Source organism: Sarcophilus harrisii, chromosome 5, assembly GCF_902635505.1.
Source record: "Sarcophilus harrisii chromosome 5, mSarHar1.11, whole genome shotgun sequence".
In the NCBI taxonomy this organism is placed as follows: Eukaryota; Metazoa; Chordata; class Mammalia; order Dasyuromorphia; family Dasyuridae; genus Sarcophilus; species Sarcophilus harrisii.
The window spans coordinates 189,225,893-189,244,307 of NC_045430.1; the positions used below are offsets into that span (position 1 = coordinate 189,225,893).

Consider the following 18,415-nt stretch of genomic DNA (forward strand, 5'->3'; position numbering starts at 1 on the left):
GGTAAAAATAACCCGGGAAGAAAAACAAAAATGCAAACAGTTTACATTCATTTCCCAGTGTTCTTTCTTTGGGTGTAGCTGCTTCTGTCCATCATTGATCAATTGAAACTGAATTAGGTCACTTTATCAAAGAAATCCACTTCCATCAGAATACATCTTCATACAGTATCATTGTTGACGTATATAATGATCTCCTGGTTCTGCTCATTTCACTCAGCATCAGTTCATGTAAGTCTCTCCAATCCTCTCTGTATTCATCCTGCTGGTCATTTCTTACAGAACAAAAATATTCCATAACATTCATATTCCACAATTTATCCAACCATTCTCCAAATGATGGGCATCCATTCATTTTCCAGTTTCTAGCCACTACAAACAGGGCTGCCACAAACATTTTGGCACATATTGGTCCCTTTCCCTTCTTTAGTATCTCCTTGGGATATAGGCCCAGTAGAAACATTGCTGGATCAAAGGGTATGCACAGTTTGATAACTTTTTGGGCATAATTCCAAATTGCTCTCCAGAATGGTTGGATTCGTTCACAACTCCACCAATAATGCATCAGTGTCAATTTTCCCTCATCCCCTCTAACATTCATCATTATTTTTTCCTGTCATCTTAGCCAATCTGACAGGTGTGTAGTGGTATCTCAGAGTTGTCTTAATTTGCATTTCTCTGATTAATAATGATTTGAAACACTCTTTCATATGAGTGGTAATAGTTTCAATTTCATCATCTGAAAATTGTCTGTTCATATCCTTTGACCATTTGTCAATTGGAGAATGGCTTAGTTTCTTATAAATTAGAGTCAGTTCTCTATATATTTTGGAAATGAGGCCTTTATCAGAACCCTTAACTGTGAAGATGTTTTCCCAGTTTGTTGCTTCCCTTCTAATCTTGTTTGCATTAGCTTTGTTTGTACAGAAGCTTTTTAATTCGATGTAATCAAAATTTTCTATTTTGTGATCAATAATGGTCTCTAGTTCGTCTTTGGTCACAAATTTCTTCCTCTTCCACAAGTCTGAGAGATAAACTATCCTATGTTCCTCCAATTTGTTTATAATCTCACTTTTTTATATCTAAATCATGGACCCATTTTGATCTTATCTTGGTATACGGTGTTAAGTGTGGGTCCATGCCTAATTTCTGCCATACTAATTTCCAGTTATCCCAGCAGTTTTTGTCAAATAATGAATTCTTATCCCAAAAGTTAGGATCTTTGGGTTTGTCAAATACTAGATTGCTATAGTTGACTATTCTGTCTTGTGAACCTAACCTGTTCCACTGATCAACTAATCTATTTCATAGTAGGTGCTTAATAAATAATAAATGTTTACTGACTGATTTTCATGACCCAGAGATAACATTACTAGGCTTATACCTCAAGAGATCAAGGAAAGAAGAGAAGGGCCTGTATGAAAACATTTATTACAACTCTTTTTAGAATAGCCAAAAATTAGAAATTAAGGGTTTGTCCTCCTATTAGAGAATGGCTAGAGAAATTATGAAATGTGAATGGAATGGAATATTATTCTACCATAAGAATTGAAAAATTAGAAATGAAAAATTTGAGAGAAAATCAGGAAAGACGTGTGAACTGATGCAAAGTAAAATGAGCAGAACCAGAAGAATACTATCACAAAGAAAAATTTGAAAGATTTTTAGCACTTTGAGCAATGCAGTAACAAGATCAAAAATGAAACACGCCACTCACCACAGGCCAGAGAAATCATGAACTGAAATGCAGAATGATACATCCATTTTTTGGACATGATCAATTAGAATTTGCTTTTCCTCACTGTGTATAATTGCTACAAGGGTTTTTATTTTCTTTCTTTTTTTGTTTAATGGAGGGAGATGAAAAAGAAAGAAAATATCTGTCAATTTTTTTTCAATTAGTAAATTTAATTTTTTTTAAAAAGTGCTGACATTGTGAAGAAAGAATTGGTAGATCTTTGTTATTACGTGAAAATCATGGAAAAGGAGAGGAAGTCATTAAATTTGGTTCTAAAATATTGGACAAGTGATTGAAATAAGTGGCCAGTTTAAGGAGGAAGATCAATTTTTAGATATCTTCAATTGGCAATAACAGGAGAACATTCAAGTAGAGACTTCTTAAATATGTAATACAAGTTTAAAATGTAGATTTATCACAGAGATGATGGCTGAAGATAGAGAAGGGACATGCTTTCAAGGAAGTAGATACAAAAGAGCAAAAGATCAAGGATCAGTGCTTGGAGTAAATGAATTCTTAAGAAATATAGGAAAAAAGATAGTGAAAAAGAAAAATATATTTCTCTTCCAGAGAAATTGGAGTTCAGTAGTCAAATGTGGAGTTTCAAGATGTTTGTTTTCTTAAACACTTAAGAGTAACCTAGTTATGATGGAAAAATAATAGGGCAACAAAAAAGCTTAACATGAAGGCAGACTTGATGACAGATTTTTCACTCTGCCTGATAGCAGAAAGAATCATTCAATGGTAGAAATTGTAACAAGTTGATCAATTTCTAATATAAGACCCAGCTGAGTTAAGTTTTAGATAGTTTAGATAGATAGATAGTAATAATATTGCTAAATCAAATATAATCTAACTTCTCCCTGAAAGCTTTTTTGATATAAAAGCAGGAAATACCCACCTCATACCCATATTGCAAAACTGAAGATGCTAGGCATGCTCCCAAAATATTGCCTACTGAGGCACAAGCACTCCAGAGACCAAAAATGACTCCACGTCTAGGAAAGAGAGATTAGAATTAAAAGGGGGATCTTACATGATTATTAAATGTACATTAGCAAATAATACAATGACTTTCCTCACCACAAATTATAATATATTCAAATATATTCCTATAAAATTATTAATCTTACTATCTTCAAAAACAAATATAATAAAGTAGACTTCTAAAATTAACATAACTATATAACACTTATGGATGTTAAATAACTTAAGCATTTGTTTATGGAATATTTATTAAATAAACTAAGTAGTAAAATAATAGCTCCTTAATGGACCACTAAATTTAGAATATCTGTGTCAGTCTTCCTCTCTCTCAATTCAGGTGAAATACAAAGAAAATTAATAAAGTATTTCACTTTTGTTTGAGCAATTTTTTGCCAATAGCATATCTCTGATGTTTCCTCCATTGGTTAGGGGTATATACTAAATACCTTGAGGATGTTTTAGTTAGCCATAAAACATTTGATACTTGATAGCATCTCCTAGCAGGGAAACTAAAGTGTGTCAGTATTCCTACCTTGGCTTATAAAATAAATTCCACTTATTCACACTTTAACAAACACTAAATTTTTCTAAGAAAAAAACTACTGACAATTTTTTAAACCACCTGTAGGAGGCTGATCTGAATCACAACCAGTTAAATACTTCATTCTATCATCACAAAAGTTATTATTCAACTTAGTCAATAAGATAACAGTAATTCTTGTTCTTTTCTCAACCATAATGATAATTACAAAGCAGATATTATTTTAATCTCAGATTTCAGGTTCTAAAAATGAGTTTTCAAGATGGGAAAAATAATTAGCACATTTGCTGAAAGTCTAACTTAGCACGTTAAGCTACTATGTTCAAAAGCTAAAAATACAGTCCATATCCAGAAAGTTATAAGAAATGTGAAAACAATTTACACGTGACAAAATCAGATGCAGAAATGTTACATTTTTTAAAATTCCAAAATCTGAATGACTTTTAGAACCTCTGGATGAAATTCACTAGCAAGCAATGAGAAAAATTAAACCAAGTTCCAATTTGGGTTGATCAAAATCTAGAGTACTTAGAAGATCCATAAGATAATTTAGTATGTTTACCCTAGACTAAATAACAGGTATTAGCTTTTTATTAAGTTTAAAGAATTTTCTACTCTATTCAGATTCCAAATATGGGCAATGTATGAAGGTGTACACATTCAACAATCTAAATGTAAGTATCTTGGCTATCTCTGAATATACTTCCTACCAGCAAATTAAGGTATATAATTCTACATGTACCTAAAGGTGAAAGACAAGGAAAACATGGTAGGTGAGTTTTTACAAGTCTGAATAATCTACTATATAAAATACTTTAGTAGGTAGTTGAAAGGGAAGAATGACACACCCACCCAGCTTTCCCAAACCAGTTGCCCATTACTGCAACAACACATGGCCAACCAGTGGACTGGAGCAGGCCATTCAAAATCCACAGGGAGCAGTAGAACCACTTGTTATAGAAATGAAGCCATTCTGTGAGGGTGCCAAAGCAAAATACCTTAGGAGAAAAAACAAAGATGACAACATAATTATGACATTACCAACTATAATTTAAATGCAGCCAAAATTAAATTTCACATTTTCTATTTGGTACATCCCATATGGCTAAGCAAGACGACCATCTGGGTATCAGTACCTAATGAGATAACACCTGAAGGAAATGTAACCAACTCTCAAATGTTACTATATGAAGCCAGCTTCATATACACAACACAAACACAATTTCTGATTGTAGAGAGATTCAAGTCAAAAGATATAAAACTCAAAAATCATTTTATACCTTGATATACATTTAGATAGATTTTAGAAAAATCATTATATTTCTTCTCTCTGCTCTTCTCTTCATGCTCTACATGAAGAAATCATATCTTCATCAGTTTCCTCGTGGATTTTTTCCAATCTTTCTAACTTAATCCAACCTGTTTCACATCATCCAAATGTAGTTATACACCCCCTGATTCTAATTCTCATCTTCAAGAAACTGCTCAGGAAGTTCAAAGTCATCAATTATTCCTCATTTCAAAAGAAATTATCAACAACCATCATTCTAGATGAATCTATCGTAAAAGACATGAAAGGAAAAGACAAAAAAAGCCACAGGATAGATAGGCATTGGTGGGTTTCAATCCTAGTCACTAGAGAAAAAAATTCACATACATGAAAGTACAGTTCCATCTGAATGTAATCACACAATTTAATGCTGATTCGCTTACAAAATAACAGAATACATCTCAGAGACTAGTTGTAATTTGCTTACTTTACTCTGAGTAATTTTAGAGGGAAAGAAACCCCTTAGTTTCTTTTGATTAATTACCAACTATTCAAACAAATTCAACCTACTTGTCTATCTTTTACTCCTCAAACATTAAAACAGCAGTCCATTACACTTCCCTAATAGGAAACAAGTACTAAAAAGAATAAAGTTTTTTAAGAACTGAATTTTCAAAATAAAAGAAATAAACTAAACATAAGGGCTACATTTGGAGCTTACTGCATTTGTTTTAAAGATGTCTGAAATTTTATTTTTTCAAACATCCTCAATTTAAATCACAGACATCAATTATAATCACATGAATATGCAAAGTAAAATATACTTCAAAAGGATGAATGCATTACAAATAACCTAGATAAGGAATATTTCTGGAAAGCCATATAATTACACTGAAACTATTTTTTTTTTTTTGCTGAGGCAATTGGGATTAAGTGACTTGCCCAGGGTCACACAGCCAGGCAGTGTTAAGTATCTGAGATCACATTTGAACTCTGGTCTTCCTGACTTCAGGGCTGGTGCTCTATCCACTGCCACACCTATAATTGTCATATAATTACATAAATTAGCTCAAAAGGAATTGAAAAGAATACGGCTACAGTCAAAAAAAACCCAAATCAAACAGTCATTTGGGATGAGAGAGAAATATAGGAAGTGATTAAGAAGCTATCTCTATTCTATTTCCTATTTCCCAAAGGCCAGATAGAATGCAGTTCTCCCTTTTCAGAAAATGTAGCCCCTTAAAAGGAACACACCCAAAATATTATTTATGGGTTCACAGGTTATGATTAATAATGATGTGCCTATTTTTTCCCTCTAAACTATAGAATAACTAATCTATTTCAACTTCCAAAACTACAATGTGGATGAATGATAACTTTATTTAATATTTTTAATTAGGAATGACTATAAGGAATCTTTAACCCAGAATGACTAGGTTTGTCGTTCAATTGTTTCAATTATGTTTAACTATTTATGATCCCATTGGAGTTTTTTTTGGCAAAGAAGCTTGGAGTAATTTACTATTTCCTGCTCTATCTTGTTTTACAGATGGAAAAACTGAGATAAACAGGGTTAAGTGACTTGAATAGGATAACAGAGCTAATAAATGTCAAATTTCAAATGTGGCCTCAGGTCATCATGCTCTATCCACTACATCACTTAGATGACCACGAGAAAGGGAGATCTAGTTTCAAAACAAGTGTCTGCATGATGACACAAATACACATGTGTATATATGTCTTTGTGTGTGTGTGTGTGTGTGTGTAAATAACTAGAGGAGCTTATGGATCCTTTAATGTTTAAGAATTATTTTTAATTGGCTAATGAATTGTTTGTGTATAATCATCACATCTCAAGTCCTTGAAAACAAGGTTCTTAAGTACTTTTATTTAATAAGCCTTCTGGAATACTGTTACACAATTAATTTACCTTTATAATCAGTGTGCATTGCTTTGCTAAGCAAACTTTGGCTTGTCTTATCTATCTGAACTATGTAGAGTAAAAACTCACTTATTCATGAGCTCAACTAAGGAGCAGGAGGAAAGCAAAGACCTCCCAATCACCAAAGGAGATGGCATAAAATGTGCAGATTTCATTCATTGGAAAAAACCAATGGTCCTTACCCTGGTACAAAGCCTCTTTATTCTTCCTTTATACACAATTCTAGCCAGCTAAATGCTCCATTACAAATCTGAACCAGCAAACCACTGCCAGGAAAAGGGTGCAGGAAGGTGATGATAGAAAAGGCCACTGCCAACAGATAGAATCTACAAAATCAAGAAGGAACAACTGACACCATCCATAGCAAGCCTGTATCAAGGTCTGTTTCAATAAAATAGCCTCTAGGGAAAAATATCTGAGACCAAGATATGTTCTTATAAAAGGATGCATAGGGCAGAGACCAAAGATTATTTTGGTGACGATACATTTCTCTGGAAAAGCATTTATTCAAACACCAGATTTCAGACTTACCACCACTGCAGAGGAGCACATGCCAAAGGACAGAACCCATCGCATATTGAACCGATCCCCAATTATACCACTGATGAAAAGACCCTAAAAGGGGGAAATATTTATTTAGAAGCTTTGAATAAGAGCAAAACCAAGTAATGACGAGCTGCTAAGTGCTCCAGATGCAAACAGATACAGCAAATGATGCACTAAAATAACTTTAAATTCCATCTCAAGGCTAGACTGTCCAAGTCAGCTTCACAAAATTTTGGTGAACTCTAAGTTATAAGGAGGGCAATTCAGATGAATGTAAAGAATTCTATATCACAACTAAAGCTCCTCATAAATAGAACAAGTATGTATGTCAAAGGAGAGACTAGAAGACATTTGGCTTGCACAACCTTTGGGATCTCTTTCAATTCTAAATCTACATTTTGTTCTTCCAAGAAAAGACATAGAAACTGCCCATATTAACAAAAATATTTAGAGATTACTCTACAACCTTCATCCAACATTCCCCATGACTTGACCATTGATAGTAAAATGATGATCTCTCCTTGACAAGTTAGGAGATCACACATAGGTAGAAGGAGGCCCCCCAAAAGTGAAAGGAGTCATTGCCCTCTATTCACATATTTCAGTGCCAATGTGAATGGCAACACTAAACAGTTATTCAAAAAAGGTTCGACGAGTACCTCTAAAAAATTTTAGGGTCCACTGAGGATTCCAACTAGCCAAGACAAGAAAAACTGCCTTGGTATACAAAGAATTTTTAGTTAAGTGCTAAGAAAGAAAATGGGAAGGATAGCAACTATCATTAACAAATGGAAAACTATTCAAATCCAAAACACCAAACTAAATTTAATGGAAGAATCATTCCCCTCTACCTCTTCCCTCAAGTTCCCCATGCTAAGAATTCTAAAACTTACCACAGCATAAGAGAAGAGAAAAATAGTGTCCAGTGTTCCTAGGAAAAGAGTTGCTTCCTCTGCATTTGGAAATAAATGGTTGCTGTTCCAAAGCTATAAGAATAATCACAACGAACAAGAATAATCATCTAGTATACATATATTGTATTTAACACATACTTTAACGTATTTAACATGTATTGGTCTACCTGCCATCTAGGGGAGGAGGTGAAAAGTTGCAACAAAAGGTTTTACAATTGTCTATGCTGAAAAATTACCCATGCATATATCTTGTAAATAAAAAGCTATAATAAAAAAAAAAAAATAATCATCTGCATAGTACTTTATATTTTACAAAGTGTTTTCACAAATGTTGTCTCGTTTTGTTATCACCAACCATTTTCAAAAAGATATGGAAAGAATTGTTCATATTTTATAGGTTAAAAAAAAAAAGGCAAAAATTAAGTGACCTGGTCAATAACAAACATTTAAGTGGACCCATTGTTTCTAATACTTGCCCATGTTATTGCCACTTACCATCATCATCATCATCATCATCACTAATAGCTAGCATTTACAAAGCTCTTTAAGGTTTTACCCACACTACAATCCAGGGAGATAGGTACTATTATTACCCCCATTTTACGATATCTTTTCAGATTTAGCCCAATGTCCTAACCTGCTGAGATTTTTCTGCAGCCCTTTCTATTGTCCAATGTATTAGTTATCCCTCCAAGCTTGGTATCATTTACCAATCTAATAGACATGGCATCTAGCTTCTTAAGATCAGGGCTTACTTTATTCTTTATATATGTACTCCTAAGGTTCTTGCACAGTGCCTCAGACAAAGCAGACTTACTAAATGCTGACTGATGTGAATCAATATAAAAATGTTCAACATGACAAAGCCAATCAGAAAAATCAAGGCATCCCACCTGCCATTTGAAACCTCTTCTCCAACAAGATTACAAATTGACTATTTAAAAATACATTTTAAAATTCATATAAGCTGGATGCTTCTCTTAAGAAATTTTTCATCTACTATTTTTTTTTTTTCTTCTTTTTTTTTTTTTTTTTTTTTTTTTATTTAATAGCCTTTAATTTACAGGATATATACATGGGTAACTTTACAGCATTAACAATTGCCAAACCTCTTGTTCCAATTTTTCACCTCTTACCCCCCCCACCCCCTCCCCTAAATGGCAGGATGACCAGTAGATTTCATCTACTATTTTAAAAAAAAATTTCCTTTCACCTAACACTCATCTGCCTCCCTAGTCTTCTGAAATGGGATTTATAAGACCTCAGTTCTTGGTCTGCTTTTGAACTTAAGGTAGTGACATGACCACAGATAACATCTCAATCTTTATGTTTATGAGCCTCAGTTTTCTCATTTTTAAACTGAGATGTTTGGACTAGATAATTTCTGAGATTCTTTCTAGATCTAAATTCTGTGATACTTCTGAATATTCCAGCTGTAACTATAAGTATATAAATTTAAGTAATAATAAGTATATTATTTAAAAGATAATTTTTCATAAATCATACTATTTTCTCCCCAAATTCCATTAAGGTTTCAAAAATGTTTTCTTTCAGGGGAAAAAAATTAGGCCCTAGGACTTAAAAAAAATTCTGCAAGAATTCAGTAAACCTTTTAAAATCATATATATTTAACAGAATTTATTCTTAAAGTTAACAAGATTCATTAAATTAAATATCATACCAAAAGCAGACATAATTAGAAAACAGTGATTTATAGTAATGGCTTATTATTTTATAGTCCAAACTCCTACAACACTTTACTAGAAAACATAGTTCCTGCTAAAGACAGGAAGGGGCCTACGAGCTAAGTGAAACAGATGGTTTGGCTTCAAATGCCAACTTTGCCAATGTGAAATTGACCTTAGTCAAGTCACTTCTCTGGGGCTTCAGCTGCTCCCTGTAAAAGGAGGAGCGGCCTCTCGAGTCCTGTCCAGTTCCAACTCTATAAATCTGATGAAAGGGAGAAAGAAGCCTTATCTTGCTAGGTGTGAATGAAGGCTCTTTAACCTTCAAAGATAACTATTGGGCAACACATCACTTCCCTTTAATTACATCTTTCATTTTGTTATCCCAAATGCTATGCACTCAAAGTGACTGTGAAATTCTTTTGAAAGAATGAAGTACAAATGGAGAGAGTCAGAGCAAAGGCCTTATATAAAATTTCTGTAAGGCTGTGGCTTTTTTCTTTTATTTTCTATTTCTCAGAAAATGACAAACAGATTCTTTGCAAAAGCTGCTTTCACAACAACTAGCAGCTTCTGACAAGGAGAAAGGGAGACTTGAAGAGCTGGTTTTTTTGTTTGGTTTGGTTTTTTGATGAAGTATTAAAACTATGCCTCAGGGAAAATGCCATTTTGGAATGTTTGTCTACCAAATGAGTAAAAAAAAAAAAAAAAAAAGACCAAAGCAAAACCATAAGAGAAGATAATAAAAGCAAGCTACAATAAGATTTACTTTAGCAAGACAACACAAGGAAGGAAGATTACTCAATGAAGCAGAAATTGGCCTGATTGTATATGATGAATTGTTTAATGTGCAAGTCCCAGATACAATGACTCTAAAACATTGCTAAGTACACGAAACATGTTAAATGTAGGTTTTGCATCTTGGTAGTATATACATATCAATACTGGGAACCTAGATTTGCAACAGAAAATATGCAGAAAAGCACAATTTTAGAAAACAATTTTACATATAAAGTGTTGGTGTGTATTCTGGAGCTCCCTTTAGATAAAAATGTAGGTGTACATGTGTATGGGCGTGTGTACTTTCCAGTTTTTTTAGACTTTACTCCCTTCTACACACTTAAAGATCCAGCTACACTGGCCTAGTTGGAGCTCCTCAAACACCATCCTCCACTGCAGACTTGTATGCCATTGCAATGGCTATCCCTTATCCATGGAATACTATCTCTTCACTTCCACCTTAGGTTTCCCTGGATTCCTTCAAGATTCAGTTCAAAGCTCACCTTCTACATATATGTATTTGTGTATACATATATATAAATACTCCAAGCTAGATCAAAGTGTGGACAGGCACACAAAAACAAGTATATCTCTATATACATGTAAGAGCATTTGTGACACGTTTGAAAAGCCAGTTGTCTACATAACTGTTTATCAGACTGTAACAGCCCAATCTAGTTAAATCTGAAGACTGGGCTAGACTACAGGGTGATGCATTTTAAGGCCACAGCTCTCCTGAAGTTTGGAGATTTGTGTTTTAGAAAGGCTGAAATCTGCACTGGTGGAGGAAATACCAGCAAAACCACAAATGCTTAAAGTAATTCAGTATCTGTATTTATCCTCTATTTACTGATTCTCATTTTTTTTTAATGTTTGGCCACGTCAAAGGGAATGGAGCTTCATGGGTGTAAGCTGGTAAGAATAAGCTTATACTGTGTCTGTATTTCTTATTACCATACAAAACCTGGAGACAGTGTCAAAGACAAATAACAAAGATACTTGATGATATTTCTGATGATTTTCTAGATATTTAATATCATGTGCAGATATAAATTGGGGTTCAGTCTAACTTCACAGATACTTTTAGATCTAAGAACATCTTTCAACTTGTGTAACTAATTTCCTCTCTTTCAAAATCTGAATGGAGCAGATTAAGAGGCTGAACTTGTGGACATCTAAGAAAGCAAAAGCACAAGTGAGAGACAACTTTATATATCTATATTTGATCCATTTAGGTACCTCTTTCCTGACAAACCTTGGAGAAAGAAAAATAAGGTAGAGGAAGTAGCATCAGTTCTATCTGAGGGCAAGTAAATGAATGGTTACAAATTCCTTCATGGACCTACAAGTATTTAATTTATTCACAATTTGTGATGAGAGAGTTACTGACCTGGAATCATGATAGATTTCAAGAAAGGAATTTGTGAACTTAAAAGGAACAAAAACATCACAATACTTAATCATAATTGAGTTTCTTTTGTAATTCCATATAGTTTAAAAACATCCTCTTTTGAGGAATTCAACAGTTGCAAGGATATGTCCATGACACAAACAAGTTAAGAACTCTGATTCAAACTTCTGGAATTAGCCTCTCTCTAAAAAATATGATTTTTTGTCTTAATAGTATCCAAAGGAAAAAAGTCTGGAGTATAATCTGACTAAATGTTCAACAAGAGTTAACTGTGATATCATTTCTTAAAAAAAAAAAACAAAAAAAACCTATCCATTAAACTGAGTATAATCCTTCATGGGAAAAGGTGGACATTCAATCAAATAGAAGATTTCCAAGCATTCGTGATGAAAAGACCAGAGCTGAATAGAAAATCAGGAGTGAGAAGTATAAGGAGGTAATCAGGAAAGGGAAATCATAAGGGACTTAATAAGGTTTATCTGTTTATATTCCTACATGGGAAGATAACTCATAAGAACTTTCTCATTATTATGGCAGTTAGAAGGGAAAAAAAAAAAATATATATATATACATACAAAGAGAGAGAGAGAGAGAGGGAGAGAAAGAGAGAGAGAGAGAGAGAGAGAGAGAGAGAGAGAGAGAGAGAGAGAGAGCGAGAGCGCGCAAACACACAGAGGGCACAAGTATGAGTTGAATAGGAAGGGATAATGTAGAGGGCCAGGAATTAAGTCCTTAAAACAGTAAGAGTCCGGTCCAGGTTTTACTTGAGACCAACTCTCTGTCAGGGATATTTCAAATTCTGGCTCACCATTTTTTTTCCAAAAAATTTTATTTCCAATAAAATAAATTGTAGAGACAGACCTGTTAAAAAACTTGATAGAGGGGGCAGCTAGGTGGTGCATATTTGCATGCTGTATCTCCCATTAGATGCTTAGCTTTTTGAGAACAGGGATTGTCTTTTGTTTCTTTGTATCCTGGTGTTAATCAGAATAATCACTGTGCCTGGCCTTTAGTGGGTGCTTAATATGTTTCTTGAATTGAATTGAGAATAATAAAATTGGAGCAGCTAGTTAGTGTATTGGATAGAGCAGCAGCCCTGAAGTCAGGAGGACTTGAGTTCAAATCTGGCCTCAGACACAATTTCTAGCTGTGTGACCCTGGGCAAGTCACTTAATCCCAATTGCCTCAGCAAAAGAAAAAAAGAAAAAACAACAACAATAATTGCAACTGGAACAAAAGCATTCTCTACTACACAATAAATCAAAGATATTCTTGGTAAATTTAGGATGGAATGAATCAAAGACATACTTGAGGTTAAATACATTAGTACAATAATTTCTGCTATGTAGTGACAAATGTCACAACTGTTTACAATTCTGCGCTATTTGCAATTCTGCGGATAGGCTTTCTTAGTTAAGGCAGACACAGGAATGTCAAAGTTTGGATTGTGTATTGACTTTGAAAAGCAAAGGATGCTAGTGACAATCAGACTGGAAAGTATAAAATATTGACACTCAGATTAATAAAATGAAGACTGCACAGCATATCTTCTGCCTGGTCCTCGGTTATTCATTCACATTCTTAGTTTTTCATTAGAATTGGACTCCAGCAGGATAAGAACCAAAAAATAAATAAAATCAAGGAGTAAGAGAGGAAAGGGAGAGTTGGAATGGTATAGATTATCTGCCATAAAAGTAACAAGAAAAAAGTTTTTACAATGGAGAAGGGAGGGAAGGATCATCATAATTGGTTCAATGAGGAAATAACATACACTCAATATGGGTATAAAAATACATCTTACCCTACAGAAAAGTAGGAAGAGAAGGCACTATAAGAACCATGGGGAAGGTAAGTAAGAATATCTTGGGGGAGGGGCTGGTCAGGAGCAAAACACTTTTGAGGAGGGACAGGTGAAAGGAAAGAAAAAAATAGAATAAACAAGGGGGAAATACAGTTAGCAATAATAATTATGAAAAGAATCAAGTTTCTTTCATGAAGACCTCATTTTTCTAACGTACAGAGCACTGAGTTAAATTTATTTTACATATATATATTATATATATATGTATGTATATATACATATACACACACACACACACATGTATATAAAAGAGCCATTCCTCAATTGATCAATGATCAAAAGGCATGCTCTATGCCCAGTTATAAAATCTGTGCCTATCCTTTGATCTAACAGTACCATTACTAGGCATGAATCCAAAAAAAGATGTCTTTTTTTTAAAAAAGAAAAGAACCTATATGATAAAAATATTTTTAGCAGCTTTTTGCGCATCAACTGAGGATTGGCTAAATAAATTATGATATGGGATTATAAAGGAAAAATACTATTTTATAAGAAGTAATGAGTAGGATATTATCAGAAATACCTGGAAAATGCTCCATGAGCTAAAGCAGCAAATTGAAATGTACAGAGTAATTTATAGAGAAATAGCAAAGTTATGGGATTATGAATTGTAAATGACTTTGCTATTCTCAATAATATAAGACTACTCTGAGAGACTTACGATGAAAAATACTATCCATACACTGAGAAAGAACTGATTGTGTTTGAATACAGATTAAAACATACTTTTTTTTTTTTTTTTTGATGAGGGTTTTTTTTGGGGGGGGGAAGAGATCTATGTTTTCTTTTGCATCTTTTATGGAAATATTTTACACATCTTCACAAGGGCCTTCTGGGGGGGAGGGAGGCATGGGAAAAAAGGGGGAGAATCTGGAACTCAAAATTTTAAAGAACAAATGTAAAAAAAAATTGTTTCGCATGTAACTGGAAAAAATAAAAAATATTTAATTTTTTTAAAAAAGGGAAAAAAAAAGTTAATGCTACTGTGGTAATGGAACTATCAATGTCCAGGAAGGAAGCAGTCTCACTTTTACTTTGCACTAATCGGACCACATCTGAAATAACATTTTCAGTTCTGGATATTATGAAGAAAGACCCTGACCAAAGGAGCATGTGATGAATCCCATGAATCAGAATCACAGAAGTTTAGATTTAGAGGGGACCTAACCAACCATCTAGTCCAAGGATCCTCAAACTACGGCCCGCAGGCCAGATGCGGCAGTTGAGGATGTTTATTCCCCTCACCCAGGGCTATGAAGTTTCTTTATTTAAAGGCCCACAAAACAAAGTTTTTATTTTTACTATAGTTTGGCCTTCCAACAGTCTGAGGGACAGTGAACTTTTGAGGACTCCTAGGTTCTAGTCTATGGAGGGTTGCCTAACTTAGGAAAGAAAAAGATAAAAGAAAAGAAAAAATAAAAATAACTATCAAAAGAGAGCAAGCTGTAGGATCAAAGCTGTCATCAAAATATTTAAAGATATGAAACACAAAATTAGAAGACGACATTCTGTGCATGGACAAAACTTTATAAAAGAGCTAGAAGTCACTTTGTACTCCTTGATGGGTGAGCAGGAACTGAATAGATAAAGAAGAGACAATTTCCAAAAGAGGAAACCATTAGGGGCATGTGCTCAAAGGAATAAATAAGCATTACATATACAGAATAGTCTGATTCAAGTCAAGTCTGCATTTTTTAAAGCACTGAAATTAATCTGTTCTTTAAGGTGGGACCAGATTAGAAGTCTTAAAAACCAGAAAAAGGAGTTTATGACAGAAAAAAGTTTATGACAGAAACAAGGATTCTGAACAGGAAAAGTACCATATAAACAACATCAAAGGAAATGGAGACACAGAGATGTAGTTCACTGAGGGACCATTCTCCTTACCTCAACAGGCTCCAGTTTCACACCAGTTTTGTTTAAGTATGTTGGAGTCCATTGGCTAGAAATGCTGACCTTCACATTGCTAAAGGTTTTTCTTGAAGCATGAAGAAGTGAATAACTACAGAAAAAAGAAAATAGAGGTAAATAACAGGGAGAAAGGAAACAGCAAACAATAAATCATGTAGTTACTCCCATCTGGTTCTTTTTTACTCTAAAGTTTTCATGTAAGGTTTTCTCTCTATGGAGAGAAATAGCTTTACCTTAGAACAGGTTTGGCTAAGCAACATGGCAAATAACTAGTCTACTGTGTATCTTTCACTATTAGCCAATATTGACACAGATACTTCCAGACTGGTTCCAGTTTTAAACAATGCCTTCCCATAATTATATTCTTATCTTGCATTTAGTCATATGGAATTAATGAAACTTAATTTCATACAAATGAAATTATGACTTCTATGCTTTAGAAGTGGGTACCAAAATGGCTGAATTTCTGACACTCAGGCAACATACCTTTGACAGTATTAGTTCAATTAATCAACAATTATTTGTTAAATGACTACCAAATCCCAGGTTCCTAAGAAATAAATATAAAGAATGTAACACCCTACTTGCAAGAAAAAAAATACATGTAAAATATAGAGCAAGAGACATACATATATACAGCATAAAAAAATCAATAAACATAAACAGTCATTACATAAAAGGTAGTTTAAGAAGGGCACTAGCAGTTGGAGGAGACAGGGAGAAGAGGACAGAAAAGGCTTCAGAGACAAGACAGTTCTTGAATCACATCTTTAAAGGAAAAGAGAGATACTAGGAGATACGACATTCTAGGTATAGGCTCAGTCAGTACAAAGACAAGAGAATAGGGTATTATACGTGAGGCAGAACAGAAATAAGGCACAAATGATCTGTTGGTATGAATCCCTTTAAAGCTACACAACACTAACAGGAGTCTTTCAGTTACAGTCACTGGCCCCCTTACAGACTTCTCATTGGCAATCTCTAGAGCATTACTTTTAGAGGAATCCTTGAAAAGATTCACTCAGTGGAACTACCAAAACACTAGAAACAACAAGAATTAAATAAATGAACTCTCCCAGTTTCCACTATTTGAAAACCCTATTCCTAAATACCTGATTCTTGTAAGCAAATAGAAGCAGCTCTCAGGTCCAAGACTTGGGGACCAATGCACTGGGCATATCCAATTTGATTCAATTGAATTTTTTTTTTGGTATACCTTATTTGTACAAAGTACTATGTTGGCAGATACAAAGTTTAAATATAATCAGATCTCTGCCTTCATGAAATTCATAAACTCAGGACTGAGAAACACTACAAACAATTATGATACAAAATAACATTATTAATACTTAACAGAAATACTGTGTGTAGGGAGAAATTCACTGGTGAGGTGAGAATTTATATACCAAGGACAAGAAACGGCATGAACAAAGGAACAGAAATAGAAAAACAAAGTATATGCAGTAGTAGTGTCAACTTCCTGCTCATCATATTGACTTAGAAAACCATATGTTAACGTTATGTTGCGTAGCATTTTTATTTATTTTGTTAAACACTTCTCAGTTACATTTTAATTTGCTTCAGGAGCTCAGGAAAAGGGGGGAGAAAGGCTTGTTTTGTAGCTGTTGCAATAATATAAGCAGGTCATAATAAAAATTTATATATGATTAATGAAAACTAGTGAGTGAGAATGGATACAAGAGACACTGGAAAGAAGAATAGTATTTGATAATTATATTAGAGGTGAGAAAGAGGAAAGCAGTAAAGATTACATTAAGGTTTGGAATGTGGGAGAACAGAGAACTAAGGGCAACAATGAAAGCAGCAGCCATGGTAGAAATAAGAGGTCTAGTAGCAAAATAAGCAGCTTAAAATGTTAAATTTGACATAGCAATAGGATATCTGGGTATATATATATGTCCTGTATTCAGCTGGAGTTGTGGTTTGGAATTTGAAAAAGAAATCAGGGCTCTATCTCTATTAGAGATATAGATTTCAGCATTACCTAACATAGAAACAATAATTCAAAGATTGGGAGTGAACCAACAGTGAATAAGGAGAACGAATTTCAATAAAAACCTACCTGAAGAAAGTGAGCAGGAACACAACAACATGATGCTGAGTAAATCTGGATACCCAAGTTCTACTTTGCAAAGTATTGGGTCCAGCCATACTTTCTTCCTGTCCTTTCTACCTCAGCCTTGATCTTAATGCTTAGAAGGTGAATGATTTTAGATCATCTTTCCTGTCTGGCAAGACAAAAAAAAATTATTATAATGCAATTCATAAAGGTTATTTTAATAGATCAACCAAAAATGTATGCAGAGATATAAATATACTTAGTCTTATAACAAGATTATCTAATGACCTTTAGCTAGTCCTGATGAGGTACAGCCTCTAGGGGAAATATAGCAGTGATCCTGAGGTCCCCTGACCTTAGAATGCTATTGTTTTAACAATCTGTCTGTCAATCATTCTAAAAGTCTTCTAACCATAGAATAGTCCTACAAGCACTGCTGACTGTTAGACAGATGATCTGCTGGTCAGTGATAATAAAGTTTCTCAGACAATAGTAAATAGACTACCCCTCAAACCTACCTGTAAGCCACAAAATTAGCAAATAAGTAACAAAGCTTTGGTCTCTCTAATTTTGTTCTATAAATTTATCTTCTTTCCTCCTGGTTCTTTGCTAAATCCTTTTAAAACTTAGCCCACTTCAATTGGCATTAGAATTACAAGCTCTTGACTTGAAAGATGGGTTCAAGCCTGCAAATTCTTTTGAGATACCTCATGACACTGGTCTCCCCAACCTTTTGGGGTCTCCTTCTGAAC

The 18,415-nt window shown here is 34.0% G+C and overlaps 1 protein-coding gene across 1 annotated transcript in view; it reads right to left on the minus strand.

Annotated features, from left to right (window-relative positions):
- SLC37A3 (solute carrier family 37 member 3) overlaps nt 1-18,415 on the minus strand; it is a 45,425-nt gene that overhangs the window by 21,340 nt on the left and 5,670 nt on the right. The window contains exons 2-7 of the mRNA XM_031939196.1: nt 17,667-17,832; nt 15,560-15,674; nt 7,915-8,007; nt 7,007-7,090; nt 4,116-4,261; nt 2,637-2,733 (exon numbers count right to left, since the gene is read on the minus strand). Coding sequence (XP_031795056.1) covers nt 2,637-2,733; nt 4,116-4,261; nt 7,007-7,090; nt 7,915-8,007; nt 15,560-15,674; nt 17,667-17,755 — 624 coding nt within the window. The 5' untranslated portion in view covers nt 17,756-17,832. The remainder of the gene's footprint in view (nt 1-2,636; nt 2,734-4,115; nt 4,262-7,006; nt 7,091-7,914; nt 8,008-15,559; nt 15,675-17,666; nt 17,833-18,415) is intronic.